The following is a 22,360-nucleotide window of genomic DNA, read 5'->3' as shown; positions in this document are numbered from 1 at the left end:
CAACTGAGATCCTAAACGAATAGATTAAACATCTTCGTACATTCGCAAAACCAGTTTAGCTCCCTTTAATGAGAACAGGATTAGGTTTTTCTATATACGGTCAAGAGATGTTTATGTTATACGACATAATCGGCTCTCCTGAATTGTTGTAGTTTGTTTCAGCGACAGTATGTTCATAGGTTCTTACCCGCTGAACGTGCTCTTACTCGAGCAAGAGACTCTTACAAGAACTGACATTTTTCTCAAGATGGTAACTTTATATAATAATCTATATATATGAGCTTGTAATTTTTAAGTTCGAACAGGTAACTAGTGAGCAAAACAAAAAAGCTACTTATAAAATGCACCCGTAAATTGGTAATCGGACTGTTTTCAAATGACATTCCAGATTCTCCGATCAATGGCGATTACCCTCGGGTTGTTTTAGATCCGTCCGTAGGAAAATATTATAGTAAGTATTTTCACTTGTTATGTCTTGACTGCTCGTCGTACCGTTTGAGCGCTTTCCGAATAATGCACCACATCGTTCACTGAAGCAAAAAGACCCGCGCGCAGCGGTCGGTCCCAACATAGCCCTACGTTGTTAGGCTAAGATAAAAATCGTTAATTTTTTGAACATTTGAATAATGTAAGCAAAGAAAGACATATATCTCTAATCTAGAACCGCCATAAAAATCTCTGGGACGTAAAAAGATGAAGACTTAGCGGTTCGACGAGAATTCGCAGGGCGACTCGTAACTGTGCCGCTGCAGATAACAGCTTTAGGATAGATCTTCGAACACAGTATATCTCAAGATGTTTGCAAATCATCTTGAAATCCACGAAACTATTTTGACGAGCAGATCCTTTAAATGAAACAGAAGTCTAGCTTCCTCTATACGTAGATAAATTTTTTTTTTCGTGAATTTCGAAAAAAATGATACAGCATAGATGGGCGATAGACAGGTCAAGGGTGATTCTGAATTCTGTAATAGCAGAATACGTAGTGGCCATACGCTTTGATGTCCTACTTTTCTTTTTTTGACAAATTAAGATCTAACGCACCCGGTTGCACTGCGCTATTCTAACATAATACAAATTCATATAGTGTTTCTTTTCGCTACCAGCAAAACTATTTATTTGTATTTACATTACCGTAAACTTACGCACTTACGAAACGTTGTTTCCGTATAACCTACCAGTGGCCAATGAAGCAAATGCGAAAATGTTCCGAGGAGACCTTATTGCTGATCTCTACCGAATCCTGAATGTCAAGAATCAACTCCGTGACAAGTACAGCCAGCTAAAGTTTCTGTAAGTTCTTACAAGTTGGAGTAATCAATATTTGTTTCCACTAATTGCTAAAACCTATTAACATTGATGTGCTTGTCATAGGTAATAATGCCTATCGCACGATGGTGGACCATATTTTAGAGCATTTATAATGCTTTAAAATACGGTCAAGGTGTTCATATACAGTTGCGTTGCTTTTTGAACCTGAAGAGTCCATATAGTACAAAAGAGTATTTTCACAACAGTAATGCTTATTGTCCTCGCTATTATTAAACGGTACATAAGTACAGCTTAAATGAAGCGCAAGGCTCTGGAGCAGGACAACAGGACGGTACTAGTCCAGTGTGAGGTGAGAAAACCATTGCAAACAAAGTAAAATTTACTCGTTTATAGCTACGCTCACAAATATAATTTAGACGCCGTCCTGCGTCCCCGATAATTCGATCTATTATGTTTCAGTCAATGTTACAACGAACTTCAACGTAATCAGACGGACATCGAAGTACGACTACGAAAACTCGCGTGTACTCCCAATGGTAACGTATGGTCACATGGGATCAGTTTAATTGATTTCAGATATCGCATTGAGTCTGGTATTCTTTAATTACAAAAACTTGAAAGTTTAGTAAAAGGAGGTTTGTCTTAAGTAGGTATATTACATAACACACGTTGATCGAGATCGTGTTGCGTTCAGGAGTGTGGAGACGATATACTTGCAGTCTTGCGAACACGTTTTTAATGAGCGACACTATTATCTAGACGCAGTTATCGTTTCGTTGAATGAGTGTTTTTTTACATGATGGCTTTGCTTGGTTATGCGATACAGGAAGGACTGCAACTTTATCATTTGAGGATTACAACTATGAGCGCGCACTTGTGAATCGCCTAGTGGAAGTGGTCACTCAGCGAGATCGTTTGGTAGAGATGATGGACGAGCAAAACAAGCGGAAAAAAGCTCTAGCGCACACGTCGCAAAGTGAGATCTTACCTAAACCTTACCTAAAAAAAAAAGCTAAATGTTTTTATTCCTCTCAACAGTTTCTGCCAAAAGTTCGCATGCTAACTTTAGAAAGTAAGCTTCGTTCCGTGCTGACGGAATGTCCAACGGCGACGCCGGACGTAAAACTCCAAACATAGGAATTCACAGACAAATATCGATTCAAATCGGTCCGGTTCAATGGTGGTTGATAATAGTGCTAGTGGCAATATAATTTTTTTCTAATTTCTATTAAAGGTCTCAGCGATCTTGGTTCCGACTCGTTCGGCTTATTACCGATGAAAAGCTCGAAATCCTCGGGCTCGCCCGACAGAACAAACCACGGCAAAGGCAAGATACGGAAGAAGCGCCACGGAGTGAAGCACTTCTTGAAAAAACAGTACAGCAGTTTAATCAAGAGGACGGGCTTTGCCCATTCCGGTAACAGTTGGGATCGCATTGATTTGACTACCCAACAGACCGAGGGGGAAGCCTCTGATTCATGCACCGAATAGGAAATGCCAGTTACCGCACGTGTCGGAGCGCAAGTTTCTATAGGTTACGTAACAATGATTATACTTATATAATAATGAGTATACTTAATAATGATAAATTACCTATTATAATAAACGATAATTTCTCCATAAACTATTGTCAGTTGTTTTAGCCGACGTATGTTAGAAGATATAATCGCGAAAGTATTGAGCAGTGTGTAATTGTTACCTATGCTGAATATGAAGTTACTACACGACGCGTACATTTTCTATGCTGCCTATTAATTGTAACACGGAATAAAGAAAACGAATGAATTAATACAATTATATAGGTACATACATGTATACATTTATAATAAAGTAATATATATTTTTTAATTATGGGAGTCATATTTATCGAAGTAGCCCCACGACAATGATCTTACGTGTTACTAATCTGTTTTAGGTACTGTTCGTTACTACGAATTAATCAACCATTCATGCTAACACTCAAGGTTATTTTTGGCCGATTTCTGAATGTCTGAAGTACTTCGTCTTCCAGCCCTGACTTTCCTATTAGGGAGATGTACGTTCGGCTTCGTAAACACGTAGTTACCATATACGGGGGGATCGTCTGGTTTGGCTCCATCTCATTCTCTCCATAGCGTTTTTCCGTAACATGGAAAGGTATCCTTCGAAGAAGAATATTCTGCACGGGTTCAAAAACGTGATTCAGATTCAAAAACGCGATATACGTAAAGTTTCATGTGTATGTATTCAAGGAATATGTATTTTCGGTAAATGTATTGTAAACTGAATCAGTTCGGAGCTGAAACAAAGGATATGATTTGCCTTATTACTTGTTGTGGGTAATGTCGAGGGGTATGTCTATCGGGGCGGTGGCGACTCGAAAATCAAAACCTGGATTGAAATCTACATCGCTAAGGAAAACTTAGCGATGACGATCCCCACTTTAGAACTAATGCGATCCTGTATTTAGCATTTTCTCTTAATAAAATTATTTTCATAATGCATAGTAACTGTAACATTCATGAAATTTTTCAACTTGGATTGTCAAAAGTAGTTATATAGTGAATAAGCTGCATAATTTCTAAATAACCTTTGTTACTGTTGTTACTGTGAAATCTTCTGAAAAGATCTGTGAAAGAGCTTAACCTAAGTTTTAAGAATCTATGGATATCAAGTTAAATTTCATCCAGCGCAACGTTAAGACGTGTAACCAGTTAGATCATAGCAAGCTATAACAGTTATGCGCCATGTTTGCTTTATTACGTATTTGGAAAAAAAGCTCTGATAAGTGAACGCATTATATTTACCAACACTCACTGCTGATATTGACACTTTTGCCCTCTAAATCTAAACTTACCTAAAGTTTCCTTCGTGTTATGGGCGCTGTCTGACTTAAACGGGATGATGGTTAACAATTATTTGGCAATTTTTGCCTACTATGAAAATTACGCATCGCGCACAATTATTAAGTAGATGCGCGTGGCAAATGATACATTACACTGGCTGATAAACGAAAAATTCTAGAACACAAAGGTCTAAAAGACCTTTGGTTGCGAAGACCTGCAAGGACTAAACGTTAAGCCTTATTTGATTGACCCAATTGGGGTCGTATATACTTATTAAAAACAATTTTCCCGTTATGAATCTTTCGTTTTGCCTCATAAAAATATTTGTCGAACTCTTGGAGACCACAGACGCTGTCAACGACACTAACGATCAATTCTGAACAACCATAGAGGCTTTTAGTCTCGTCGGTGATTGATAAAGCATAAGGCAATGACTTTTAAAACAAACATATGTTTGCCATGATGTGTTTGCTTTGAATTTTCGCTGGAGAGAGCTAACCAATAACCCCTGAGGCAAAATCAGCGTCGATCTGTCCCGAACATTCGTCGTATATTAGCACACCTAGCTGACTCACCCAGCACTAATGAATGCCAATACAATTCTAGTTACTCTAGAACGTATGTGTTGTAGACAGGTGTACGCATTACGACCCCTTACCTGTGTTCCAACGAATCGAACAAAAATGTTTCAGCTCACATTGCTGAGCACCCCTTTACATGTAACCTTTCATTTGATTGTTTCTGATGGGTCATTCTCGTCAGACGCTGATCTTGTTACGTTTCTCTGGTTATATCCGTCTGCTACAACAAACGCCTTGTAACAACTCCATCTATTATGGCTAGCTAATTCCACTGAGTGATGGATCCATTAATAGATACCAGCATTTATACGATACAAATAAAGTTCCTGTTCACAGAACACTTCACCAATCGAGTCAATCCTAGCAGGATCTCCTAAAATTGATTGCCAAAATTTCAGAGAAAGAACAGAGACTTCTTGACATAAAGGTGCTCCCCGCAGTAAGCAAGACCTTGTTACTGCAACAGTTACGGTGTGGCCTCCTAATACATCATATGTAACGTTCGTTTAGTTTTACAAACTTAATTACATTTTTTTTGAATAAAAATACACATTTTTTTCCACAAAAAAGAAAGTATGTTATATACCATGGACTGATTGGCTACCCGTATGTGATAGTCACTTGTATTAAATACATCTCTTATTAACTGAATGGCCCCGAATGAAAAGCAGATAGGAGGCACATGGCAGGCCCTTGGTTTGTAGCTAACATTACTTCATTTTTTGAGTAGAGTACGTTCGCATCCCAATTTGTTTTTTTTTTTCTGTATTTACAAGATAATCAACAAACTTGATCGACAGCACGCGTATTCATACGTATCTCTTCGACGCCAATTAGTTCCCAAGAAGGACAAATCATAACTACCGCAATTACGTAATCGAAGCGTTAGCACAGAATATATCAAGCGAACAAACAACGTAAATACACGCGTTTGCCCTCTCTATTTTTTTGTTTGTAAAATCGTAACAATTGCGTGAAACTAGTGATAAGAAGGTGATAAATCATATATTCGTTGTAAAATTCTATCGTGGTTTTGTGTCAGCCAGAATTTATTCATTAGAACGGTAAATCGGTTGGGCCTTAAATAACATGATTTCCATCGCCATAGTGGTTAGGCTTGATAGGACCATTTCGAGTCTCAGACAACAAATTGAAGGTCAGTTACGGTAGACTCAATCATACTACACAATGCAAAAATGTGTGCATAGTTTCCAGGTTGTTCTTTGCATTGGCATGCATCGTTTACTGCATCAAAATCACCTGTATGACCAGGGTTAGACTGGACTGTTCTGCATATCCCTATGGTAGAGTAGTGGATACCTGTTGAACGCAGGTCGTAAAGGTTTAGCTTTGTATTTGGACGTAGACGACTTAAATACCGGACGTTAAACACGTTCAAGACTGCTTCGCGAACGCGTCCAGTTGCTGTGACGTATTACTATATCTTGCCATAGGACAATTATTTCACTAGGGTGCCAGCTAATTCGCAATGACTTACTACGCCGAAAAAGTGCCAATGTGCAACAATCGAGTCAAGGCCTGCCCCATCAGTACCAGCGTCACACAAAATCAAATCGCGTTTGTCTTCGCTTTTTGATTCGTTTTGTATTTTTGTTGTCTTTGTCTGCACTCTTCATTGCTCACAAAGAACCCCCATGTAACGCTGACTACTGCACGATATATACCACCTTGTCAACAATATATATATATATATATATGGCAAGGGGTCTTTCTGTCTTCTTCCTTCTCTTGTGCAACAACCTTCTTGGTCCTTGCCTATCCATTACTACTACTGGTTACCATTATTACTAGTGGTAGCTTTGACAAACAAAAGCTTAACGGTATCGCAAACCCCGGGTTGGTTGATCAGTGGAGCAATACGTGCAAAAATACACACAAAATACGCGCAAAGTACAAGATGTGCTACCTCTTTCAAATTATATGGCTGATGGTTAACGTGCTGTTACTCCAATTGGTAGATGTGTCGGTTCTTTTTGCGCAAGTGAGTGAGTTTCGTAATAAACCTGGATATTTACCATACAGATCCAAAAAATTGCAGTTTCTATCGATCGAAGGATCCGTGAAAACTTAATATGAATAATAGAAACTCTTAAGAATGATTTAAGAAAAACGTTTTCTTTTATTGTATTTTTTTGCTGTAAAATTCGTCGAAGCTTGTCACAAAAACTTGGATGTTCCATATTTTTAAAATATTTATATTTTATGTTTATTGATATTCTTATATTGAAAAAGTTAACAATGTTTCGCGGAGAATATCAGCTTTATTATGCAAAATTCTTTGCAAGTAAAACGACAAAAAAACAACTTATGTTCTGCACTCTAGTTTTTTTGCTATGAGATACCTATTTCCTATTTTTTCTTTTAATAAATTCGTATCTTCTTTGATTTTACTGTACAATTATAACCGGTCTATATCTAAGCGCCTGTGTCAAGCTTGTACTTGCTCGCCACATGTCTAATGCGAGATACGCAAATGTTTACGTAAACGAAAGTCCACATTGGTGATCCATCAGCACTTTCAACAATTCTAACGTAATTACACTTGGGGTGCATAAATACACGCTTTTCGAAATCATCGTTTATTATATTTTTTGGTAAACGTAAGTAATCCGTAATATATGTTTTTGCATCATCATCATCATGTGCATCATGTGACAGATACAAGCATGCAACTGATTCAACATTAGGTTAAATCACGGTCGTCTAGAAAAAAACCTACCTCATCCAATATTCAAGCGAGCCTTTCTAGAAAGTTGGTTGTGGCCTGTCTTGCAAAAGTGCCTTGGTCGGACGATTGGTGGAAGATCAGACCTTTTTGTGCATTCGTACATTTATGACTACTGCCTATTGAACTTCGCAGAGATTGGCTCCGGAAGATCATCAAGTGTTGCAGATGGTTCATCTATCTAAGATAATATCAGTACAGTCGCGGTACTTTGCGAGCGACCAACGACAAAGTGACTCCCGACGTGTTGTAATCGTCTTAGTACCTCCAGGAGGCGAAAAGCTCCGGGTTCAACGGCGTCTCTCCACAGAAAGCTTCCTGGTCGTCGGGCCTTCACCAAACCTTCCCAATGGACTTGACGTGCCGCCACCAGTTAGAAAAACGTGGTGATAAGTATATGTCACATCCTCATACGCTAAATAAATAGATTGAGCAATAGCAGGAGCATTTTCTGGTCGACCATATTGAAAAGTATGTCGTGTCCTGCATGAAACTGTTGATTTGACTGTGTGCATCGATAAGGACCAATCTTATTCTTATGTACTATGAACTGCCTCGATAGCTTCGTACGAACCATCCCTGGCAAGCAAAACACGGTCGGATAAAATCGTTACGATGCCTTTAACACGTATTTACAAAAAAAAAAAACATTACACGCAAAAAATAATGTACAAACGAATTACAACAAAAAATATACGAACAGAAAAATTTACAAATACAAACAATCTGAACGTCTAACTGGAACTGCTGCAGAGAGTCGCTACGTCAATAAACAAATTTTTTAAGCTTCCTTAACCAGCTTGTTCTATTAGAATTGCTAGTTATAGATTCGTCGGTTTGAAATTGGAATATAAATCCTGTATATTTCTGTAAGTTGTAAAATGATGATCAACAAAGCGTCTTGAAGCACTACAAAGACGACTGGTTTCATACTGCCAGTAACTTGTTAAATGTTAGAACTGGCCCTTGGATTTCATCGAGGCGGATCTGTAAGTAGGTAGAGAGCAGCTATGCCAAAAGAACAACTACATATTCAAAAAGCATTGACGTGCGCCTATTGGTTTATGCCCTGCCTTTAGGTCTATTTAAATGCACAGACGAACTAGTGATCCCAACTTAAACTTGCTATTAAAATCTTGTCTGCTACCAACTTAACGTTAATTTGTTATTAAGAGACGGGACTTTTAAATTGCGCACTTCTATTGGGTTATTATTATTATTCTATCTTGGGTTTAGGCTATTGTTTCACGTCGAATAACTGCAAACTGGAACTTGAAATTAATAGAAGATACCTTAATTCGCTTAGTTCTAATGAGAATCAAGGTGAAACGAACACGTGACTCTTAAAAAGCAATTGATAAGTCGCTCCAACATAATACGCTACAAAACATCATAAGCAATGGTCATTACACTTTCAAATCGTAGATTGATCGGGCATAAAAGAAATGTCTATTCTCTGTGTTCGATAGTTTTTAGCGTACGCTCTGGCAGTCACTTAAAGCTTATGCTTCGAAGACGTGTTCTAGGCGCGCCCGGAAGACACGCCTAGGAAAAAGAAGATGCTGCTCTTGTGCCGACACCCCTTTTACACGCCATTTTCTACATATGGGAGCAGGCGAGCACAACATTTTCCATTAGTCGGAATAAAGAATATTTTTACTTGAAGTCGGTGCCAAATATTATTGCGAATCTAGCAAATGCACTTGGACGCGAAAAGGTCTGGGCACAAATGGAAACTACTGGCATCAAAGAAGTCCACGCAAAAATGAATCCCATATAAAAGCATACCAGTCTGAAGTTGTATTTAGTGGCGGTAACGGAGGCAAACTATCGATATACGTCCGTATTTACATCATGTATTAACACCAATGCCGCGCGGTCTCCTAAATCGCTCCCCTGGCGAAAATACTAACTAACGCAGTTACTAAATGAGCATTTCGTATAGAGGCTTTGAGAACAATATTTTTCAAGTATGTGGATCCTGCCTGCAAAACCTCCTTACGTACAGAATTTTTGGAGTGGTTATATCGACACTTTCGGTGGGAGCAGGGGGGCTGAGGGTTTATTGAAGATTTTTTTACGGCCGTATATTCACGCTAGGAGAAAAGAGAAGACTTCCACAGCTATACTCGGTGATTACAAACTGGGAAAAGCTCCCATAGTATCTAAAATTACTGACAGGTTGCAAAATTTTGGAAGTAAATTGTTTTTAAATTCTTGATAAATACAACTTATTCTGCAATCTAAAGTCCAATCATTTGAAAGGCTTTCACACGCAACTCTCATTCATGTATGTGCTATCTGCATTATAAGCAACATCTGCTCTGTCCATTAGGACAAAGTGTAGTACAATTGTAGAGGATACGGAAGTTTACTACGTTAGTATACAAGACTTGAGCGTTTAAAAAACTGCTGATATCCGCTGAAATTCACGCAAGCATAACCGGCGCTCTACACATTATTTGCACATTACGAGAGGGTCGCAAAGTACCTTTATTTTTATGATAGACCTCTGAGTGATCGTATTCCGCACATCCATTCGGGTCGGCAACAACACGCAGTGGCACCATCGACGTGCTAATCCAAGCCAGCGCACGACCACAAGCAGTTTTGCAGATTCACTCTCTTCAAAGCCGATCTAAGTCAAACAACATATCCGCAAAGTGCATCGTGCACACTACCCTATGTCGAAGATAATATTCCGTACGCTGTGGGGCGTTTGCTAGGGAGTTTCCCGGTGCAGTTCCGCGTGGATCACTGTCTCACGTCGATATCCGGTGGGCGTTGTGCGCGAACCTTCCCCACCCCACGCGACTCCATTCCTAGTGCCAACAAATATTCCGCTTCGAAGATAAGGGTAAGCCAGTACCTCAATGTCCACAGTTCACAGGAAAACCGCGTAAAGTGAATAGTACGTTGATATTGTGACAATTCATTTACAGCGGGCCGAAAAAAAGAGAGGACAGGCTCATTTTGGTATCATCATGCTTCACTCTGCAGAACCGATGCGACCGATAGTGCTCTAAGGGAAAATACACCGACATTTTACTCAGCGGGCTATAATAGTGCCGCCACTATAGTGTAAACGCCCGAAACACTCAAAATCTGTTTTTCTTACATCTGTTATATGGTTTGTGGTTAGTCGATTGGAACTTTGTTGATGATCATCCCTGGCAAGTTTGGCTTCTCACGACAAAGCCTACGTCGTGTAGGGATGATACATAGATCGGTGGACATCGCTGGGCGAATGTATTCTTATATATTATTTAATAAATGTATTACTCTAGTAGAAAACTTACAATTCGAACGTATACAGATCGCCTAGTAATCGACCAAGTAGTCTGAGATGTTTCCGAATTTGACCTTCACACATCTCTGAGCCAATTTAGTTCGCTCGGACGAAACCCGTTATTTTCAAGCCAAATTTTTGCGTACGTGGCAACATGCTGCTGACATAGTGCTGGCACTACTTGCAGGCTAAAAGATTGCGTTTCACTTGTAAGAAGAAGGCCTTATAAAACCTAACGTTACATTGAAATAACGTAATTAATCGACTGTAGCAGATTTAACTGAATCAAGAATCAGGCTTAGCAGTCGATGACAGTCTACTGCGTAGATCAGCGATAGAGGCTCCAAAAAGGCAGGCTTATCATTGCCTTATTTATCGGTTCGAACCGTCACACCTAATACGATACAGTCGCCCATTAGAAATTCATAATTAGTCGATTAGAACTTTTGCCAATACATCTTATAATGCCTTCTAATCTATTCCATTGAAGAAACGTATGGCATCTGCAATTTACGCTAACGTTTACCCTTTACCTAAACACCCAGTAACTAACGCAACAAGAAGAGGCAATTTAAGGAGAAATCGATTCATTCATTTCTTCTAACAAGTACATTTGTTTTTATTATTATTGTTGTTTGGTTCGATGGGAATAATCCAAAGTCTATTATAACTGAAAAGAAAAGCCACTAAGCCTTTCTTCCCTTTCGATTTCACATATATATATATATATATATGCATAAATGCTTACGTACGTGTTAGGGAATACAATGTCAACTTTCCATTTCGAATCACATAAAACTTACGAACTCAATATTCCAAAGTGCAATAATGACAACAGAGAGAGAGGGAGAGAGAGAGAGAGAGAGAGAGAGAGAGAGAGAGAGAGACGTCTCGTTGGAAATTAAGGTTAAATTGGAAGTACACGCCCATATTTTTTTTAAATTTTCCTTTTTATTTATTTTAGATAGCTAAAAGCGACACAAGGCAAAATCTTGCCCCTGCAAAGCAATTTGCGTCATAATGGACAGCATGCTTCGCCCCTCAGTATATTGGTTGTTACGAAATAACGCTAACACTATTCTGTCGTCCATATTTGAACATGACAGTCACTTTCAAGCTCCTATTTCTATACGGTAATCATCTGTTTCAAGTCGTCAATATGTAGATATTAGCTCGTGAAAAATCCGCCATTCTTTACACCCCAGTAGAATGTTTCTGGTTCTTTTTTTCTTTTTTTTTTTTTTTTATAGAACATGTTCAGCTACCGTTTCTGATAAACTGCTCACATTTTACAGCCCTATATAGCCTAGTCCTAGGATTCCATTCGAGTCGACTGATTAGCTTTATGAAAAAAAAAATAAAACGATGTATTTTTCAGTGCCTTTATTCTAGGCAGAAAGAAAACACTCGTCAATCAACCGGTTGTCTTCTTTAGTATATGAAGGTACCCGATAGTTGGTATATCATGTTTCGAACGTAGAATGTTCTACTGTTAAGTAAACGGATGTTCCTAAGTGCTGGCCGAATCTGCTTGATAGACTCAGAAATCAACTACGCAAGAAGCACCTTAAGTAGGATAAGTAGGGCCTAGTTTACATAATTTCCGAAGTATCGTTTCATATACGACTAAACGAGATTGTACTTATAGGTAACAGCAAAAAGTCTCACAAACAATAACCCACCATAACACAACGATTGTGGTTAACTCCGTCGGCATCCACCGAAAAACAATTGCCAACTATTATGGACTACTCAGGCGCGGGAAGTATTAAGAAAATCTTCGGTCGTCAACGAGAACCATACGGCTTCGTCACGATTCACCAACCTCAAGAAGTTAAGGGAATGGAGGCTGTTTTCTATTTAAAGGTAAATGCTTCATTATACTACTATATTTATATGGAGGGTGCCAAGGATTTTACTAAACCTATCTAGGAATAAACGCATATGTGTATTACACTTCAAATAGCTAAAAATTCGGATATCCATGCTCGCCTTCTCAGACCTCGTGGTCGCGAAGCAGGTTAGTATGGACCTGTAGAATTCTTCCTTCAGACGATAGAAGTACAAGGCCTGTTCGGCTAAAAGAAACTCCGAGCTCTCGCTAGTAACAGAGTTCACCGCTTTCGCCTTATAGCAGTTGAGTCATCGTCGTCGTCACACGATGCAGAAGTTGAAGAAACATTATGATCATAAAGATTCCATGCGGTCAATAGCACTTGCTGATGATAAGTGCGCAGACTGTTCAGCTTGCTCTGAGATGTGACTAGCGGTGTCAAATTTGTATTGTCGCTAATTGTCTCCATTGATGGGAATCTTTGGCCTAAGCTCAACATCTTCCCTGCTTTGTGCGTACTGCGACCTTATTCAATGCTGCTTCCAGTAGTCTTTCGCATATCTCCTACGGACTTCGTACCAACGTAAATTCTGCCAATCGTTGCAAAAGTCACATCGTTACGCAAAGCAGTAATGGGACACAGGTTTTTGTCGTGATCAACCTTGTATACACAGAAGAGAATCAGCAATAAATATCAAGACTTGACAACTACCCCAGCATGGCAAAGTGGACAAAAAAGTAGCTTGGCCACAATCGGTCGTCGAAACGGGTTAATTTCGCTACAAGGATACTGTATTCAGACAACAGGTCGAACCGATCCACGATCGGCAAGGCAAATGGTGGCGCCGTTCACATATCGAACGAAAACAGCAGATGATGTTCGGAATTTTGAAGAAGTATTTTCAAGTGCATTTAAGCCTCTTCAATACCAAGTTCTTTCAATTCGAAAATATTCCTTCGTTGGTACTTTTTGAATAATAAATGTAGAAAGAAAAGTCGCTAATCCGTTGTCTGCCATATCTACCGCTTGGGATCTAACAGAAAAAAATGACGAATGTCAGTAAGGCTGCTTCTGCTACGCCCCTGAGGTGGGATTAGGGGACTTCACACGTCTTATATAGTATATGCCTGGGACAGGGCTTGAGCCAGCAATCCTTGGCTACTTCGCGTGAAGCTTAGCCATTCAAGCATCCCATTGACAGCATAGGGAATAGTTACGAATAATGAGTACACAGTGGAGGGAAGTAATCGTAGACTTATCGATGCCGGCCACGGCGTTAACGATTTGGACAATATAGATGAAAATTTTGGTTTCTGATAAATGAATCTACTTAGCGATCGAGATGATACACGTCCAAGCAGGTTGGTCGAAACAATGGCTTCGTGTGCCTACAGGAAGAGTGGAACTACAAGAGATTGAATTAGTTTCAACTGACACTACCGAAGGAACAGTGCAATTAAGATAAGTCTACTTTAATGTGTGGCTTTGTTTCTAGACCCCTGCTGGCATATTCTAGAAAGGCAACGTTTTCAGGTGGCTGCCGAATAAACGGAGGGAAAAAAAATCGGTTACCTCAACGCACAGGCAGCCAATGCTTGATCTGTCGAATCAACGGAAAGCAAATTTTCAATCGTAATTTTGTGTGTAACTTGCTTGTTGCTTCTTTCATCGAACGACATCACCTTATACATATATTTCATATAGGAAAGCGTATTCGTAGCCCAGTGATCGATGATGCTACATTGACCTTTGCCAATCGAAACAAGAGGCTACTTACGGGAGCGTTAAATATACATTATTATGTACTAGCAAACTACAAATAGATGGCCTGCCAAATTAATGAATGAAACAATGCACGGCGCAAAAACAAAAACTCGAAGCGCTTATTTTTTGTTTATACATTAAACGTTTTAAGCCTCGGCACAATTGCCTTTGAGCGTCCGTAACCGAAACGATACTACGTAAACGTACGCGCAAATCAAGAGAAGCTCTGCTTCGAAGCAAACCAACGTAAGTTTATTGCTTTATAATCAAGCTGGGACAACATTAATAGCTGTGCTTACTTTGGTACTTAGCCCACATTTAATAGAACAGTTCCTGCCAATTCGGTGCCGTACGGAACAAAAAATCAAAGTACCGAATTTTCGCTGAGTGAAAACGAGCATAGATACCTGTTGTCATCTTGCAATACGTCGTACGCATGTAACACGACCTCACAAATAAGCATTTATCTGCGGTCGCGTTCCAGGATGTTCTTGTGTCTGAAGACGAGCGTCGACTACTTCAGGGTGGCCTTATTGTGCATTTTAACTTCGCGAGAAAACCTATAGACCGCATGAAGGCGCCTTGTCCTTTTAGGGCGACACAGGTAATGTGTGCTTGTGATATCTAAATTTAAAATTTTTCTAGTTAGCCTAAACAATTAGCTCACTAGTACGGTCTCGTAGTTGTTCCAGAAATAGAAATCTTAAGAAATGAGGCTAGAAAAAAAAATAAGAAAAATGGCTAGGCGTTTTCCCTATGATTTGTAGGCCACTTTGTAGCACTAACAATACGCTACTCTCGTTCGTTGCTGTTGTTCATTTTGTGATTCTAGTATAAAACTGAAATACACCATTTAATGTCCTTGGGAATTGTTACAGTCTTACTTAAAATTTGCACTGTGAAAGATAGGTATATGCTAGGCCATGAAGGTCAGATCGGTCTATGAGGTTTAGAAAGTGAGTACAGCCTTTTACGTCATAGCTGTTAATTGTTAGTAGGCTCACTTCGGCCTATTGCATTTCCGTGCCATTGCACTAGCCCTGCACATACTAAAAATATTCTGTGAGTATAGAACTAAGGGAAGACATGTCCTTGGACATAGGTAGAAATACTTTATTTACTAAACGCAACAAGTTTATCATGTACATTTTTATTCTTATATTTTGTTTGTAGCTCAAACGTATAGAAAAATATATTTAGTCTTATACTAGTCGTATACTTACTGGTGCATAATGCACTGACAACGCATGGTTCCTATCTTTTTTATAGGTCCGTGTCCAAGACCCCATGGAATACAAAGGCACAGTTGCACGTTGCAATCAAGGAAGTTTAACTGTTTTCCTAGACGTCTTATTCAAACAAGTAGGCAGCTCACAAACAACACACACTGATTTGTCCTAATAATAGAAAACTCAAGACTAAATACTAACGGTTTACTTTGTTAGACACGACTAATGAGAACTAACCAGTCAAGCACTGTATATAACTGTCCTAGCGCCGTGTCACTAGATAATAATGTTCGTATTTTTCAATGATCAGTTGGTTATCGGCACTACCGGCATCTAATAAATCGATGTTTGTAAACTTATCAAGATAGGTTATTTACTTATAAGAAAGGTTATTTTAAAGCAAACTAACCGAAAACAAATTCAAAAAGTAACACATCGTTTTGCTCAACTCATACGGCATATAACGGACCAATTCAATATGAGCTCCTCTACCCAAATCATGAATACGTTGCCAACACTCATAGAATGAAGCCTAATTTTTTTTCAATTAAAATAAATCCTAATTAGAAAGACAAAAAGAAACCCTCTCGTACGTGGGCCTTTCTAAGAAGGCTGTTCTATTTAGGTTCATTTACAAGCTCATTGGAGTATGTGAATCCTTAGGTGGATACGTAGTAATAACGTTATTACCGATAAATATGTTTTTTTTAGTAACGCGTTTGGCGTGCTACTTAATAATTCCAAGTTGACAGCCCATTCCTATCTGGTTCGAATCTTTGAAAAAGAGATTCCGCCACACCGACCTGAGGAAAATCTCCTAGAAGATAAAGCCCGTTGCGGCTTAATGAAGTGTTTTCCCCCAAATACGTGAACTCTAGCTCCAAGTCTAACAGATACAGAATACCAATATAATCTTTGTTTTCTCCTAGACACCACAGAATTTCAATAATGTGCCCATTGTCGTGTGTCGCTTATATCACCTGTATGAATTAACCGAGTTATTTACTATCGTCACATGTTTTAGGTTCGTGTGCCATATTCAGCGCAATTGGCTGTTACCGGCGACAGATGCATTGTGACAATCTCTTGGAAGCAGATGGTTCGCGCCTTGAGGAAGAATCGTGACCCTGTTGGCCAGCTTGTGGCGCTCGATCGCAAGAACCTTGACACCAAAGACAGTTATGTTAATAAAATCAAGGATATTCATACAGCGGCGAACAATTCCGTAGCAGTTCAAGCAAGCTCAGTAACGCTGAACTCAATTGCTCGAAGTTACGATGAATTCGATGATGATGTGTTTTCATCAAATTTTGCCGGACCGAGCCAAGGTTTTAGTACCAGTCGGGACTCACGTGACAGCGACTCAGTCACGAACAGCAGCATGTATTCACAGTCGTCCTACAGGACCAATTCGATCAGTTCGTTCGGCCAACCGGAGTCTCATCAGCGTTCACTGCAGGCGTTTCAGTCACAATATCAACAAATGTGGAACCTTCAATCCCGGACGCTGTCAACCAGACAGAGCTCGGTAAGTAGCTGCGGCTGCGGGTTGTTGGGGGGTTCAATCTGGAGCACCGATTTTGTTTCGCAAACGGACATGAGGAGTACGAAGGACTCACGTGGCTCAAGTTCGTCGGGCAACAGTTCACCAGACTCGGCCCGACGTGACTCACTTGGCGAGGTCGGAGACAAGTGGAGTGATGCCGACTGGCACATGCAGACGATTCGAATTGCAGAAATGGCGCTGCCGGGTAAACGCTAAATGGACTCTCAGGGGAACGCTTTGCTTAAATGACATGGATTTTCAATACGGCAGATCGCAGATTTGGGTGATTGTCTGTGTGGAGTAAAGCCAATAATTGTGACATCATGCTAAATGCGATGCGCCAGCGAATCGATCACTACTCACCCGTAATTTGTATATAATTGCATATGATTTATACTCTATAATAATTAGGAGTTGTGATACGGATTTAATATTACAATATTAACGACACGAGGGTCATCGGCGCCATTGCAAGGAAAAATCGAGTGAATGTGGGCCAGCCATTGCGTTCCATGGATGCCTATGGCGCCTCGTAGAAACGTATTGTTAGGCGAGCGGACTGCTACAGCTGGAAGAGATGCGTAAATCTTCCTCGCTTCTGGGATGTCCCGCCCGTACAAATGGTCCCATGGCACACGGCAGTCGGAAGTTTTTGTGAATGTTTTTTGCAGGCATTATGCTGCAAAGCGGAATGTATGTGAGGGATTACGTACGGTCAGTATCGTACAAGAATGCTCTCAATTTTTAAGAAACCCTTTTATCTCAGTACTTTTTTATGTTCTTTCAATTGACGATACCAAAAGTGACGGAAAGCAAAATCGAAAACTGATTGAGAGTCTATACGTTGCTGCGTCGCTCAACATTGACCAATTCAAATTGATGCCTTCGAAAAAACTCTATAGAACAGAGTTATATTATTTTTGAAGAGGCCGTTCTGGTGGATATGCGTCAAAGGATTAACTCCATTATACAACTCTGTCATAGATAACCGCATATACACAAACATGCAACACAAAACAAATGGGAGACACTCGAAGCCACGCCTAGCGGTTGTGTACCGTATTCTATTTACAATTTAAAAGTATTCTATATAAATCTAAACGATAATCCATTCATACACACAGATGCACACATATACAACTACATATAAATATGTACATAGGCAATATTTTACTAAAATTCATTGTCTCTAAACGAACGCAGCGGTCGAGATTGTGTTGTGGGGCGACAATGATCTTCGACAAACCGGATTTCATATGTTTACATCCTGCGCTAGTGGACGAGATTTACGAATATGGGCTAATTGTGCCTTTGTTTTCTTTTTTTTTTTGCTCAAATACTAATTTGCGAATTAATCGTCACCAATTTCTCTCCAACAATGTTGTCCCTATCTACGCTAAAATTTTGCGCAACTTCACTCTTCGGGGGGTCGCATCAAGGTCACTGATTGTCAGAGCTGAGCGGGAACTTGAAGCCAGCTGATACAATACCATAGTGATGTGCCAGAAATATATAATCAAGATCAGCTAAATGAAATCATCATTGTGGGGATGAGTGGCATTCATTCGATGTAAGCCCGGTCAAATCGGGCTAAACGGGGCGTAGCTTCACCAGAATCATTGCCAGTCACTCGAAGCAAACGAAGTTGTATGCTTCTTGCTCATTAATAGAAAACACCAAAATGGGAGAGAAAAAATAAATAAACTAATTGAATTTTATTTAAGTCGTGTTGTTCTTAGTTTGCGATGGCGATTTTTTTCAAGCGTGATCAAAAAGAAGATATTCTAAGCACCTACTTATAACTAGTCTACTACCATACGAATGAGTGTGCTTCTTCTAAGGAATTATAATCATATATAGGTACTTTATGTAAGGCAGAAAAGACATGTTTATTGTTAACGCAACTATCAATGTTGATAAGCGCCTGCGAAACAGCGCTTTGTAACAAATCCCAATGTTTTCCGTACTCGAGCAGTACTACGAGGTATACGTTCACACGGTGGTATTACTTGCATGCATTCTCGCATAGCATCTGATTTTCGCATTACTTTTAGATTGAAAATTCCCGATCAAGACCAGAACACCAGGCTAACTCAAATATCGATGTGGTGCAATTAAACTGAGCACGGGCCTTTTTTATAGTGACAGTGAATTCCGCAAGATAACGCACTCATATTCACAGAAACGGTATATCTTAATAAAGACAAGAACAAAATTTTCTAAATCTAATGATTTTTTTCTAAACTTAGTCTTGAGGTGAGAAAACAACGATTTTTAAAAGAAATATAAGAACTCCAAGAAAGGCTCTGCGGAGTACTCGTAGAAATATTCTGCCAAATGATCAAAACTAATTATAGATAGATACGTACACCGGAAACAGACGTTTACGGGCGAACACTATTCGAGCATGGTAAACGTAGGCCCTGCATGTTTTAAAGCTGGTTTTACTAGACGTGGTATATATGGATTTAAATGCTTAATTTAAGATAATGGGACGTATCCCCAGTTAGAAGAAAAAGCTAAATATCTCTTATAATAGTTCGTTAGATAGTTAGAACCGTTTTCCTGTCTAACGACGCTTAATTGTACACCGGTTAATAACAGCAACTGGCGACAATTTTGTCAATATGAGGTTTAGAACATTTCTGCCTAACACCATATGTCCTCCTAAGCTATGGACATTAACGAGGATCTTTTCTGTTAAGAACCTCGTTAACCATGTAAAGGGTTTTACAGTTTCTATTCCTGTCTTTTTTGTAGGAAATAAAAAAATATTAACATGCCGTACATATTATTTACTCATGATAGCCAGCACAAAACAATAAGCTTTGCCTATATGCGTAGCCTCGAGACTTCACCCGAACGTGGGAATACGATGCAAAAGCGGCTTTAGGCTGGCAATAAAGCAAATCCTTAGATTCGCGATGTCCGACATAGAAAGGTTTGCCGACACTTTCCTTGTTTGAGTTGTCGTCCGATTTTCCATTGAAGATTCGCGAACTGGGTGAGGTTGGCTCGCACGGTACAGTAAGACGTTTTCCCTAAGAGAAGCTAAATGCATCGATATCATCTTTTTAGGTAATAGACTGTTCAGGCAACAAATGCCCACTGCATTTTAAAGCACACACAGCTTTCGATGACATAATTATTGGTACGATCTGTCAAATGACCGCTGTTTCAGCGGCGAAGTAGCGCATTTACTTTAGCGATGTGATAGCTTTAGAAGATAAAATTCATTTTGTTAATTTGCCGTTCACTATCTGAATGCGTTTCCTTAAAACTTATGATTTGCCTCGTGAAATTGATACTAAAACACTTTTCTTAGTAAATATTATTATTATGTCAAAGGTGCCACAGTGCGATTTAGGTATACGTTCATTCAAGGCGATTGCGGTAGTCGCTTATATCATTGCAGTGATAGACGAGTATCGAAATCTCGTTCTGCTAAAAAATCATAGCAGCTCCTCGCGATTCCCTCGGTAGGTTTATTTGGTCCTTCTGAACCTGTCGTATATATTAGCACAAGGTACATTTCTAATGTGTGTTAGCCTAGGAGTACAAAGTTAAGCCTGTATTCCATTGAATAGTCTACGATTATGAGTCGGCTCACCTACTGGCTGAGGAATGCACAATTAATAATTACGGTTCAGCATGAAATGTTCGACATCATAGCCACGATTTTTTCATCATTGTAATCTACGCAAATAGTACACATCGCTTTTTGCTAACGAAGGGTCCTATCCCGAAATCGCATTTCCCCTTCGAAGATACCATTAGTGGAGAATTTGTAAGAAGGTGATATTGTATGTTAAGAAGGTTGTTATTGTATGTTATTTCAGCCAAAATTCTGATAGAATTTCAGCTAAAGTATACTCAACAACATATTCCACAGAACCTTATTTTAATGAAGTGCTTTAGGACTTTGGATTTAAGCATTATCTTGAGATTATTAACAATGTTTTTTACGAACTTCTTTTAACTAACTTTAAATTTTTATGTTAACAGATTTAAATCATTTTTATTTATACTTTTGATATATAATTTTAGCCTATTTGTTATATCATGTTAGTCGCAATTTTGTTTCCTCTAATTAATACTGTACCGCAGATAAGTATATGCGAGTTGTAAATACGAGAACGGTACGTTATTGTCGAAGCCCATGTACATGGACCGTGTGCTGAATCAATTTAATGTGCCGTGTGCTCTCGGCATCTGACTGGAGAGAACTTTTTTTCCGTGGAGGATCCTCCTTCCACAGTAAAGCGAAACAACAAAAAGGCTTAAAGCCTTCATGATCTGTGCACCTCCGCTGCAATCACCCCTGCGTGAACTCTGCCTTGCTGCACTTGTTGAATCTTACCGCATATAAATCAAATGACAGCGGCAGCTCCAGGGGACCCCGCGCTTCGTTGCTAGCGTTGAAGGCCGCAAAAAGGCACCACCTTCTTTCTTGACCAGTAGCAGCCTAGGGCTGCGATAACCGGAAGTCTCTCATTGAATAGTCTTATTCCTTTTCCCGGTGGTAGCTTAAATTCACAGAATGCTGTGATAGGTACTAATAAGTGTCTAGGTCTAGGTGGCTGAAAGGTTTCACAGGGCAGCTGCAGTGTCTAAGTGCAGTCACGGTATCGACAGGGGGCCGCTGGCCATCCGTAGGCTTCACTTTTCGTCCTAGCCCCAGGTGAACTTATACCGTTCGCCGCCGTGTCGTGTCAAGTGTACACTGCGATCCCTCAACAGGAGAACCCAGCAGCATCCAATACATCTCATCCCGATGAGGTGCTTTACCTCACACGTCCGTTTAATTCGATCATAACCTCCAAATCCCCCCACTGAGACTCACAACCAGGTACATCATCGCCAAAAACCGTCACAGATCATCCAGATTTGCTGTGACCCATCGGAGACAATTAGCTGCTCAGGTTTGGATTCCCTGCAAATTCAGTTCATTAACTCTAGTTCGCGTATTAGGGCAACCAGTACAACGAAAATAACAACATTATCATCATCGTGCCGTTCATCAAGCCTGCAAGTATTCGCTAGCAGAAATCTACTACCCAAGGGCGTCTGATCACGCTCGTAAGAAACGATGGTCCGCACCGCATCCTGCGGTACAGGCGAAACGAAGTTATGCTAGCTAGCATGCCCAATCTCCACGTCGCCACTGAAAGCGATAGTGATTCGGAGTCCCGCAGAACAATACTGCTAGCGCGATCCAACTCGGAGGAGCTGCTGTCACCTGTCACAGTGCGACACCGACGAAAATAGACCGG

General features: G+C 39.8%; 3 protein-coding genes across 7 annotated transcripts in view; all 3 read left to right on the top strand.

Moving 5' to 3' along the window:
• LOC111268294 (uncharacterized) overlaps nucleotides 1-3,120 on the top strand; it is a 28,890-nt gene extending 25,770 nt beyond the window's left edge. For all 5 annotated transcript variants that reach the window (XM_086971685.1, XM_086971682.1, XM_086971683.1 and 2 more), the window contains 5 exons: nucleotides 389-451; nucleotides 1,182-1,293; nucleotides 1,732-1,808; nucleotides 2,099-2,248; nucleotides 2,507-3,120. In XM_086971685.1, the coding sequence (XP_086827811.1) occupies nucleotides 389-451; nucleotides 1,182-1,293; nucleotides 1,732-1,808; nucleotides 2,099-2,248; nucleotides 2,507-2,763 (659 nt within the window). In that variant the 3' untranslated portion in view covers nucleotides 2,764-3,120. The remainder of the gene's footprint in view (nucleotides 1-388; nucleotides 452-1,181; nucleotides 1,294-1,731; nucleotides 1,809-2,098; nucleotides 2,249-2,506) is intronic.
• Nucleotides 3,121-6,498: 3,378 nt separating this feature from the next.
• LOC111268278 (uncharacterized) lies at nucleotides 6,499-8,214 on the top strand. Its single transcript, XM_022847172.2, has 2 exons — nucleotides 6,499-6,680; nucleotides 7,560-8,214. Exons 1-2 carry the CDS (start codon nucleotides 6,597-6,599, stop codon nucleotides 7,812-7,814), a joined length of 339 nt encoding a protein of 112 aa, XP_022702907.1. The 5' UTR covers nucleotides 6,499-6,596; the 3' UTR covers nucleotides 7,815-8,214.
• A 1,839-nt stretch (nucleotides 8,215-10,053) lies between these two features.
• On the top strand, nucleotides 10,054-18,805 carry LOC111268258 (uncharacterized). The gene is made up of 5 exons (XM_022847140.2): nucleotides 10,054-10,281; nucleotides 12,362-12,579; nucleotides 14,797-14,916; nucleotides 15,582-15,674; nucleotides 16,566-18,805. Exons 2-5 carry the CDS (start codon nucleotides 12,457-12,459, stop codon nucleotides 17,301-17,303), a joined length of 1,074 nt encoding a protein of 357 aa, XP_022702875.1. The 5' UTR covers nucleotides 10,054-10,281; nucleotides 12,362-12,456; the 3' UTR covers nucleotides 17,304-18,805.
• The last annotated feature ends 3,555 nt before the right edge of the window (nucleotides 18,806-22,360 follow it).

The sequence above is a fragment of the Varroa jacobsoni genome, unplaced genomic scaffold (genome assembly GCF_002532875.2).
Source record: "Varroa jacobsoni isolate VJ856 unplaced genomic scaffold, vjacob_1.0 scaffold_134, whole genome shotgun sequence".
NCBI classification, from domain to species: domain Eukaryota; kingdom Metazoa; phylum Arthropoda; class Arachnida; order Mesostigmata; family Varroidae; genus Varroa; species Varroa jacobsoni.
The sequence above is the reverse complement of the archived record's forward strand: the minus strand, read 5'-3'. Positions and strand labels throughout refer to the sequence as shown.